We start from the raw sequence: 11,781 nt of genomic DNA on the forward strand, positions 1-11,781 counted from the left end.
AATACCAAATGTCTTCATGTAATTATTATTAACAGTTAGGTTTGCTAATGGATAAATTTGTCACAGCAATAATATTTAGATTTTTTTTTTTTATAAATGGATTCAAAGAACTGGAATAAATTCCCTGAATATTCAGTTTTTTATAGATCTATAACAATGTTTATTTTAGCTTTTTTTTAAATATATTTTTACAAAATAATTTTTGAACTAAAAAGAGAGAAAAATGAATTAAAAAATGACGATTATTGATTTAAAAGGGGGAAATATCAGGAAATTTAATTAACATCTATACTCTTCATTTTAATTTGATGATATACTTTCCCGGGCCAAAAAAATTGATGCGGTGGGCCAGATTTGGCCCCCGGGCCGCTACTTTGACACATATGGTTTAAAGCAAGTCTTTGTTTTATCGACAAGCTTTTTTTTCCATTTTAAATTGCTCAGCTTTGCTCCATTTTGTTTGGTTAAATATGATTAAATCCAAATATAAGCACAGGATGTTAATTAACAAGATGCTAGGTCTCATCATGGAAATGGACCCTACAAAACGGACAAAAAAAGCCGACTAATTATGATTCACGGCTCCAGATAGAAATCACATAAAGTGATTAGCCTTTCCTTAGCCACATCTTCAAATCCGCCCACCCGGCTCATCCTCTATCATATTCATCTTTCTTTGTTTTAGAGCTATTTTCCTCTCACGGGAGCGCCAACTTGACACAATTATAAGATGTAATTATTCCTCAACAGGACTGTAAATCCAAACAAGCCACGCTTGACCAATTTCTTCTGCACCAGCTCCTTAAATTAACTATTGAAAAGATGTCAAAGGCGACAATGGACATGCAGAAAATTGAAGAATATCCCCTCAAATTGTGAATATTTACTATAACAAAGACTTGAATAATCTATATAATGAAACAATCACATAATAATTCCATAACTGCAGGCCTATTTCATTTAATGACCAGTTTTTCATTGCAAAATGTCCTTTTTTTTGCAGATAACTAGCTCTAATAATCCAATGTATTATCACTAATATAGCTGCCTGGCAAACTGTTTTCATATTGACTGACTCTTTTTCCCCAGACATTACAAGATCCATCTTTTAAGGCAAAGATAATCATGAGTTTTCCGCCAATTATATCCGTTTACCGTGTTCCCTCATTAGCTGCTTCACTTCCCCCGACAATTGGTGATTGATCGCTGAAGAAGAAAGGGTAAAAAAAAAAAAAGCCAGGTCGTGATAAACAAAACTGAAAATATTTCTAAATGCATCTGATTATACTGTATAGGAAATCCACTAAAATACTAACATCATGTTTATGTATTACTTATTTACACTTTTTTTTAATGTAGCCATTTAGCCGTAGCTCAATTGATTGTCTGGCGCTATGTTGGTCGAATGGCAGCTTTTGCATTTTAACCTGTCAATCACAAGGGGCTTTAATTAACCCTGCAGATCTGTATCGTCATGGGAACAGAGAGAGCTTGTTTTGCCACCTTTAGGGCTCAGAAAATGACCGTGTGTTAAAAAAAAGGAAAAAAACACATTTCCGTCAATTTGTAGTCCGCATTTAATTGTGACTTAACGGATTTCTGGAGTCTTACACATGTGCATGTCTGCGTAAATCAATAAAATTGATCCAAGGCGTAAATTGACACTTATAGGGCAAGTGTGGCTACAATTAGGAGCCCAAATGTTATACTTTATCAATTGTGAGACCACATTTTTAAAGGTTTGCCTCGATTCTAAAAAAATCTTAGGTTTGATTTATTCTACACAAACCAACAGGACATATAAAACTCTCAGTTTGAGACAATTGCCCGTAACTACTCTCCAGCCAGGTAGGTAATTGTTGTCTGCAGGGGTACTAGAGCGCCCCAGTATCAGCGCCATTGTAGTTAGCTAATTGAAGAACTCACAAGTCTTTAAACACGCGGTTATATTTTGGTTCTCTGTAAAACTGCAGCTAAAAAGACTAAAAAAGTATTTCTGTTTTATACCATCTCTACCTAAAATCTAAATATCAAGTATATTTATCATCAGCAGCGATGTAGTAAAGAGACTAAATATCCAATAAATCTTTTAGCATATTGTTAAAAGTATTAAAGTCTATTTAGGCAATCAGTGTTTTAATGCCCTCCATGCCTCCCTGGATTTTTTTAAATACTAATAAAAACACAAAAACTGTTTTTAAGATCCACTTTAAAACAAAAATAAAGCCTTTTCATGAATATCCTAACTCATGCAAGTAGACGTACTGTTTTTTTCTTACTTATGGAGCACTACATGAGGAAAGAATACCTGAAAAGAATTGTTTATGGACTCATCTGGTAGTACTAGTATATATACACCTTGACAATGACAGCAACATGTACTTGTACTGCCATCTAGTGTCCACTATTGTGAAGTACAACCCAACACATGATTAGTATCAACTACATATACACTATTTGCAAACCACAAAGCTTAAATTGGAAAATGACATTAATAAATGAATCCTTCAAAAACATATCCATTGTGTTTTTGCTTTTTCTCATGCTAGGCCCCCTTCTGAGACGACAACTGCTTGGGTTCGGGCAGGTACTTGAACGCACCACTACATTCACAGCGCCTGTTTGTATGAGTGTGAGTGTACGTCGTCCATTGATTTAAAATAATATTAATAATAATAAAAATAATAAATGAATCTCCCCCAAAAAATATTTCTATTGTATTTTTGATTTGAGTGATACGTTTTCTCATGTTAGCCCCCCTCTGATACGAAAACTGCATGGGGTCGGGGAGGTACTTGAACGCACCACTACATTCACAGCGCCTGTTTGTATGAGTGTGTGAGTGTGCGTCGTCCATTGTTGCTCGGCTCCTTCCCAGGCCCGAACTAGCGCAGCCGCTCTGAGGTTAGTACCCTACCGCGCAATCTCCATCTATTTCAGCCCCGGCGCAGCCGCATCGCGAACCCGGCAGTTGGGGGCCAACGACGCTCTTGTCAGAATGTTGACAGGCGGCGTGGTCGAGAATGCCGCATGGATCCATGTTTGCACATTTTATCGGGGGAAAATATCTCAAAGAGGAGAAGAGCTGTTGTTAGGCGGGAGGCCGCCGTTAGCATTTAGCGCGCATTAATGCCATTATTTTGATTATTTTGTTTCGCGGGTTTTGGGTGAAGATCGCTGGTATTTCTTTCCGATCACGATCACACTTGTGGAATAACGATGTTATTACAATAACGGACTTTTATGTTTATTTACATCACGATAGTGTACCGCCAAATGGTTAGCCGGGCGTGCTAAACGTAGGACAGGTTAGCATGGTTAGCTTAGCTTTCCACTAAGCAATGATTAGTTTACTGGGAGGTCGTTAAAACGTGATCAATTGTTTTGAACGGGAAACTGCAATTCAGTTGGAAGTGCCAGATGAAGGCATGCTTTGATGTCGTGGACAAAAGCTTAGATCGATTGCCTAGGACCAATCAAAAGTGGTGCATGGAACACTGGGAAATAAAAAAAATAAAAAATAAACAGTTGGAATCGGGTACAATTTGTGTTTGTAACTGTACAGAATCTGTTTATCTTCTACACATGAGCATTGAGGATATTGTCAAGTCTAAGTTTCAAGCAAACGTCTTGATGTCATTGTTTTGAGACATCATTTCCATTCATTAATATGACTAAATATGAAAAAAGTTGCCCTGCGACCAGTCTAGGGCAGGGGTTATGAACCTTTTTGACATAATCAATTCATATTTTCAAACATTATTCCTTGAGAGCCATACTCAGAGTTTAAGAGTAAAAATACATGAAAATGTGAGCATTTATTATTCATTTCACCACTTTAAAAGTAAAGTGAATTATTTTGAGAAGCCTTATTTCACTGTTGCTAATCAATGAAATAATGCATGCAGAAGAGTCTAATGAAGAAAAATTCTGATTTTAAAAAGGCGGAGAGTCATATACACCCATAAATAAGAGCCACATGTGGCTTCCGAGCCATAGGTTGCCTACCCCTGGTCTAGGGCGTAGTCTACCTTTCGCCGAAATCATTGAAATTCTCAAGTTTGATCAATCAGATTGGACTTACCAGTTATTGACCCATCATGCACTTCTTCCATGGCATTAAGCATTGACTTTTATCATCCTCAGCTGTTGTACCCTGCAACCAGCTGTGTAGACAGACAAAGGCGGCCATCATGGATGATCACGGAGTTCACCAAACAGAACACATGACTACCATCGAAGCGAGCGCTGTCAGTGAGCAGGTTAATTTTTTTAAAAAGGTTGGACTGTTTTTAAAAAAATTATCAGCTCCAGATGGGTGCGTTTCAGGTGCACGTGACTACCTTTACCGACGCATCCATGATGAGCGCCGACGAGGATTCCACGTCTTCGCCGGACGACGATCCCTACGACGACACGGACATCCTCAACTCAGCCGGGAACGACGAGATCACCGCCCACCTGGCTGCCGCAGGTTGTGTTTCCCATCAAGGCCTATGAAATGTTCAAATAATAGATGAAATATGTACCCAATGGAAAAAAAATGTCCATGGGTGTCATGTTTGATAGCGACCAGTAGGCGGCGTCAATGTATAAGGCCATGTTAGTGAGCAACTGGCGCTACCCTGATGAATTAATTAATTAATGGGTTAGTTCAAGTGGCGGTCCGGGGGCCAAATCTGGCCCACTGTATCATTTTGTGTGGCCCGGGAAAGTAGATAATGAGTGCCGACTTTCTGTTTTAGGATCAAATTAAAATGAAGAGTATAGATGTATATTATATTTCCTAATTTTCCCTCTTTTAAATCAATAATTGTAATTTTTAATCATTTTTTCAGTTTTTGGGCCTTCACTTGGACACGTGATTTAGCTCTTCTTTGTAAATTTTCGACCATATTTACATCTTCTCATTTGCCTCTCAGGTCCAGTCGGCATGGCTGCGGCTGCTGCCGTGGCGACGGGTAAAAAAAGGAAAAGGCCCCACATCTTTGAATCCAACCCGTCGATCCGGAAGAGGCAACAAACACGCCTCCTCAGGTGAGCCCTCAACTCTCCACCCCGCCTAGCACAAGTGCAGCAGAACACCATGTCCGTCTTATGGACAGGAAGCTGAGGGCCACGCTGGACGAGTACACCACCCGCGTGGGCCAGCAGGCTATCGTGTTGTGCATGTCCCCCAACAAACCCAACCCCATCTTTAAGGTTTTTGGTGCTGCTCCTTTGGAGAATGTGGTAAGTGGCTTGAAGGAATTTAACTGTCTCATTGTGTGATACTAACGTTTTTTTTATGTGGTGCAGGTGAGGAAATACAAGGGCATGATGCTGGAGGACCTGGAGAACGCCTTGGCTGAACACGCTCCCCCTGGTGGTGAATTGCCGTCAGAGCTGCCCCCGCTCACCATTGATGGGATCCCCGTCTCTGTAGACAAAATGACACAGGTGTAACAGCATTAATCAAAGTATTGACTTTAAGTATTGACTGTGAATGATTCACTGTGAGATTTTAACATCCAACTGCAGATGGCGCCAGTAGGCAGAATCTTGATTTTTTTTCTTTTCTAACCAACCCTTTTCCTAACAGTATTATTTTTGATGGGATGGTAAAATGTCGCCTTCATTAACACACCCCTCTTCTCGCGGGAGCCCGTCTTGTTTTCACGCTACTCCCCTCATGGGAGGGCCCATGATTCTGTCGCCGGGTCACCTGGTGCGACGGCACTATTGGGACTGCCGGCAAACCTCGAGCCTTGCCAGCAAGTGTATTTCTCAAGAGGAAAGATTAGATTAGCAGCATTAACCTTTTGCCTTCCTTTTTCTTAAAGTGAGCTTGCTTTAACACCCCTTCGCTCCAAAAATGACATACTAACTTTTCCCTACTAGCAACAACCTAGCAGGCCTGCCAAAATGGGGAGGTCAAGGAGTAAATAATAACTTATTCACTCGCCATGTGGTTGAAGACGATACAAAATGGAGGAAAAAATAGAGTTGGTTCACAGTGCATGAGGGATTTGATTCCGACATGGCCAAATTTAGCCGTTGCTGCTGCTTAATAATCCCCTCGCAGTGATGCTCCCATATTGCCAGGACACGGAGGACGTTGGCACTAAAGCGCATCCCCACCCCGCCAAGCTAGGGAAGTGATGACGTGACGGCAGACGGCTTAGCGAGGCCGACATGCGCGCATTCGCAGGCTCAACAATGCAATCTGTACTGAAAGAATTGACGACTGGTGCCACACTCATAGATTAGTCTGTGGCTCACTCCCCCCTATTGCTATTTGCCATTCAATTTTGATCAATACTCACCTCCACTTTTTTTTATGTGTTTTTTCTTGAAGGGCGTGTTTGCGTCATGCTTAGTAGTCACCCCGATGTTCTTTGTGGCAGGCCCAGCTGAGAGCTTTCATCCCAGAGATGCTAAAGTACTCCACGGGCCGAGGCAAGCCCGGATGGGGGAAGGAGAGCTGTAAGCCTGTGTGGTGGCCCGATGACATCCCCTGGGCCAATGTGCGCAGTGATGTGCGCTCTGAGGACCAAAAAACAAGAGTGAGTTTCATGTCATAAAGTATGGTGGTACCCCTAATTTGCAAAATTCATTCTAGTCAATTGAGTGAGTAGGTATACAATTTACATTGAATTGGCAGAATTTAGGGTTTCACCACCTCTAAACCCTTTGAAATGATAAATAATGACCATTTTTTTACATTTTAGAGAGATAGATTTGGAATGGATTGGAAGTCTATAGTCCCTAGGGTTAATCCACAGGTGTCAAAGTGGCGGCCCGGGGGCCAAATCTGGTCCGCCGCATCACTTTGTGTGGCCCGGGAAAGTAAATCATGAGTGCCGACTTTCTATATTAGAATCAAATTTAAATGAAGAGTATAGATGTATATTTAATTTCCTGATTTCCCACTTTTTAAATCAATAATTGTAATTTTTTAATATTTTTTTTAGTTCAAAAATCATTTTGGAAAATATAAAAAAGCTCAAAAAACATTGTTTTAGATCTATAAAAACTGACTATTCAGGGCTTTTAATCCAGTTCTTTTAATCCATTTATAAAATTAAAAAAAATCTAAATATATCTAAAATAGTCCGGTCCAACCTGAGTCTGACACCCTTGTTTTAGAGATTTAAACGTTTTGAAACATTGATCTTTTTTTGTATCTTAGAACAAAAGATCTCCTATAGATGCTTTAGTTAACTTGAATATTTTTTATGTAGAGGTACCACTATACCGGGGGATCAGGTTTCTAACTGTTTTGGGTACCACTCAACCAGAGATCAAGTTTCTAACTGTTTTTTTGGGGGGGGGGGTTGTGTAAGGTCTCCTGGACACAGGCGCTTCGAACCATCGTGAAGAACTGCTACAAGCAGCACGGCCGTGAAGACCTGCTATACGCCTTTGAGGACCAGCAAGTCACCACAACCGTGCAGCATCAGCTAGCCGCCGCGCAAAGCATCGCCCACTTGGTACCCTCACAAACGGTGGTGCAGACCATCAACAACCCCGACGGAACCGTATCGCTCATCCAAGTCGGGACGGGACACACGGTGGCTACACTGGCCGACGCCTCGGAACTACCTGGCGTAACGGTGGCGCAGGTCAACTACTCTACGGTGACAGACGGAGAAGTAATTTCAATCTGGAGGGTTTTTTTTCCTCCACATGTGAATACATTCTAATGAATCTGACTTTATAGGTAGAACAAAACTGGGCCACACTTCAAAGCGGAGAGATGACAATCCAAACGACGCAGGCCTCAGAAGCTACTCAGGCGGTAGCGTCGCTAGCAGAAGCCGCCGTAGCGGCCAGTCATGAAATGCAACAAGGTGCTACTGTTACCATGGCACTCAACAGGTTAGAAAACATAACCCCTTATTATATTGTATGGGATTAACACACTATCCAACATTGCATGGTTCTAAAACTGCTTGGTGAATTAGAATCATTGCTGGAAGTTTTACATGTCAGCAGTTTTTCTGTCGCCATGGTGACGGTATCATGTGGGTTGGTCCCAGTAGAGCTCATTACCTGCACCCACCTGGGTCCCACTTGTGGAACATTTTGTTTTCAGCCTTTTTTTTTTTTTTGTCATCCTCATCAGTTCGCAGTCAGCTCGTGCTAATTCCGCCTGGTTAAAAAAAACAGCTTTGTTAGACACGGCTGCACCTGCCACCTTCAGAGAGATTCTAAGTCCAGACTGGAAAAGCCTCTTACGTTCCTGACCCCCACCCCCAACACACACACACACACAGACTTTCTTAATAACCCCCCCACTAGACAGTGTACACCTCTAATTCTGCATACATAAGCTTTACATGCACACATTCTACACCAAGGGTGTCAGACTCGGGTTGGTTCGCGGGCCGGTTTAACGTCAACTTGATTTCATGTGGGGCGGACCATTTTAGATATAATATTTAATTTTTTTTGTTTTATAAATTGATTAAAATAACTGGATTAAAGGCCCTAAGTATTATAGATATATATTTTTATAGATCTAATACAATTGGGAGAATCGGGAAATTTAATATACATCTATACTCTTCATTTTAATTTGATCCTAAAACTGAAATTCAGCACTCATGATTTACGTTCTCGGGCCGCACAAAATGATGTGGCGGGCCAGATTTGGCCCCGGGGCCGCCACTTTGACACCACTTTGTTCCACACTGTCTCTGATCTCTCCTATTTTGGGTATTTGACATATTTTTTGTCTTTGACAGTGAGGCGGCAGCCCACGCCGTTGCGACACTGGCAGAAGCCACGCTTCAAGGCGGGGGGCAAATCGTGCTGGCTGAGACCGCGGCTGCCGTGGGGGCACTGGCGGGAGTACAGGACGCCACAGGTATTTCTTATTTTATTTGAATCTCCAGAAAATGTTCTCAAGTTAGGAAATGAACACTGTTTGGCATCCAATTATCATTTACGTTTAAGCTTCTACGGGGCTAATCTACTCCGTGCTCATGCGACAGATGGCGGCCGCAACTTGTTGCGTCACTCCTGCCCGTCTTTTTCTTAATGCTAGCTGACCTCCATTTGCAGTATGACATGACAGGGGCAGTTTATACATTAACAAAAAAAATCTACTTTACAGATGCCTTTTTTTAAAGATAAAGTCCTGAAGTCAAGGGTGTCAGACTCGGGTTGGTTCGCAGGCTGCTTTAACGTCAAGTTGATTTCATGTGGGCCAGCCCATTTTACATTTGTTTTTAAATTATAAATGGATTAAAGGAACTGGATTAAAAGCCCTAAATATTCAATTTTTTTGATAGATTATTTGAGATTTTTTTCTTAGTAAGAGAAATTATTTATTTAATCATTTCAAAAGGAAACCATTTTATTATGTTCCATATTAAAGTGGATCACTGAAAATATGCGTATATAGTTTTAGATTTTACAAAATTATTTTTTAACTAAAAACAGAAAAAAATGATTAAAAATTGCAATTATTGATTTAAAAAGGGGGAAAATCAGGAAATATAATATACATCTATAGTCTTCACTTTAATTTGATCCTAAAACAGAAAGTCGACACTTATGATTGACTTTTCTGGGCCACACAAAATGATGCAGCAGACCAGATTTGGCCCCCAGGCCGCCACTTTGACACCAATGCCTGAAATCATCGTCTCCACAATAGACTTCCAATCCATTCCAAATCTATCAATGTTAAAAGATGTAATTTAAAAGATGGGGAAAAAAACTGTGAATTTACATTACAGTGCCTTTAAACGTCACACCAAGTTTGTCTTTTTGCAAATTATTCAATACAACAAATGAGCTTTCAACACTTAAGTCAATCAATCAAAGTAAAGCTGTCACTGGTTCCCCCCCTTAGGCCCCGCCCCTCACCCGCCTCGCCCTTGCTAAAGAGCTTTGATCCACTCCAGTACGAGTTCACGTCTTATCGCGGGGACCAGACAACGTCATCATCCCCGTAAACTTGAGCATAAGATTCAATCGAAGACGCTCGCTAGCAAAAGTCACATTCGGGTCAAAGTAGCCATTTTTCGATCCTTCTGTTGACCTAAACGAGTTAATCACTAGAGTAAAGGACGACATTTTGGAGTGTGTTGCCTACTGATTGTCATACGCACTCGGAAGGTCTTAGCGACCATCTTGTCGAGTAGCCACTTGGCTAAATGGCTGATGCCAATCACCGACGAGTGGGCTTAACCATAGCGTGCTTGACAATTAGCCCCCGAGATTGAAGCTTTTTTTCCCAAAAAAACATTACATTCACTGCACGGACGACAAATACTAGGGGACACGAACAGCTTGGAGGGTGGAGAAGTACGGCCCACGTGATGGCGGCGTTGGCAATAATCCCCGCAGGCGTACACAGCTGTGTTGGGGGGAGAGCGGCGAGGATGTTCAATCGCACCATTGTTTGACAGGGCCTAAACTACGCTACTCTAAAAATCTGATATGTTTTGTAACCCACCACCCTCTCGTCCAGGTCTGGTTCAAATCCCAGTCAGCATGTACCAGACGGTAGTGACCAGTTTGGCGCAAGGAAATCGTCCCGTGCAAGTGGCCATGGCGCCGGTCGCCACACGCATCGACAGCACCATGACGCTGGATGGTCAAGCGGTGGAGGTGGTGACACTGGAGCAGTGATTTTTACCCGCTAGCTACACTTTAAAATGTCATGCAAATATGATTTTTAAGTCCACGTTTGCTCACATGGGAGTACACATGTTTAGTGTTTTTGTCCTTTTTTTTGCTTAGGTATTTTTTTGGGGTTATTGAATATGAACTAAAAGGCTTCACTGTTAAACTGCACTCCTTAACGTCAAGTCCACACCCTGATTTTTTTAAAAATTGCATTGCAGTGCTCAGGAAGTACATCAATTATTATTATTTTTTTTAGTTTGGGGCTTATTACAGTATGAAATACCTGGTCATTTGTAAACCGTTTTTATCGGACAACTGTGCCATCATGATTTTACATAGTACTTCAACCTTTTGTCGACTATCCGTATGTAAATTGGCTTTATGAGGATAGACGATGTAGTATGTTGTACAGAATATGAAATGCCTCTGGACACAAAATGAATTAAAATGAATTAAATTTTAAAAAGTGTGTCTTCACTGTTACTATAATGATGCTATAAACCACATTTAGGTGTACTTAATGCGTCCATTTGAATGTCGGATCATTGAAAGACTTGATTTTTTTTTAACTACTGTATTTTCACGACTATAAGGCGCATCCTCAACGAATTATACATTTTTTCCATATATAAAGCACTCTGGATTATAAGGCGCCCTGTCTATTTTTGATAAAATTTAAGACTTTTAAGTGCGCCTTATAGTCGTGAGAATACGGTAGATATACATGTACATCTACATGTACATATACATCCAAATATACATGTACAGGTAGATATACATGTACATATACATCTAAATATACATGTACATCTACATGTACATATACATCCAAATATACATGTACATCTACATGTACATATACATCCAAATATACATGTACAGGTAGATATACATGTACATCTACATGTACATATACAGTATTTTCACGACTATAAGGCGCACCCTCAATGAATGACACATTTTATTTTTCTTCCATATATAAAGCACACTGGATGATAAAGCGCCCTGTCTATTTTGGAGAAAATTTAAGACTTAAGTGTGCCTTATAGTCTTGAAAATACAGTATATTTATTATTATTCCAACCGTTCTTCCCATAAAGCACTCCAAGGTCCATGTTCTCTCCCTGCCGTGACAGACAAGGCCGTAATTACATCATA

At 40.7% G+C, this 11,781-nt stretch overlaps 1 protein-coding gene across 7 annotated transcripts; it reads left to right on the forward strand.

Moving 5' to 3' along the window:
- Positions 1–2,800: 2,800 nt before the first annotated feature.
- Positions 2,801–11,089, forward strand: nrf1 (nuclear respiratory factor 1). Of its 7 annotated transcripts, none has more exons than XM_077709967.1 (11): positions 2,801–2,904; positions 4,147–4,262; positions 4,309–4,474; positions 4,923–5,037; positions 5,106–5,232; positions 5,299–5,439; positions 6,387–6,545; positions 7,326–7,634; positions 7,703–7,860; positions 8,730–8,851; positions 10,466–11,089. In XM_077709967.1, the coding sequence occupies exons 2-11, from the start codon at positions 4,194–4,196 to the stop codon at positions 10,624–10,626; spliced, it is 1,527 nt and encodes a 508-aa protein (XP_077566093.1). In that variant the 5' UTR covers positions 2,801–2,904; positions 4,147–4,193; the 3' UTR covers positions 10,627–11,089. The 7 variants fall into 7 exon arrangements, with proteins under 7 accessions (XP_077566093.1, XP_077566096.1, XP_077566099.1 ...); XM_077709970.1 differs by having other exon boundaries at positions 7,326–7,619; XM_077709973.1 differs by having other exon boundaries at positions 7,326–7,604.
- Positions 11,090–11,781: the final 692 nt, after the last annotated feature.

Source organism: Stigmatopora nigra, chromosome 23 (assembly GCF_051989575.1).
Source record: "Stigmatopora nigra isolate UIUO_SnigA chromosome 23, RoL_Snig_1.1, whole genome shotgun sequence".
NCBI classification, from domain to species: Eukaryota; Metazoa; Chordata; class Actinopteri; order Syngnathiformes; family Syngnathidae; genus Stigmatopora; species Stigmatopora nigra.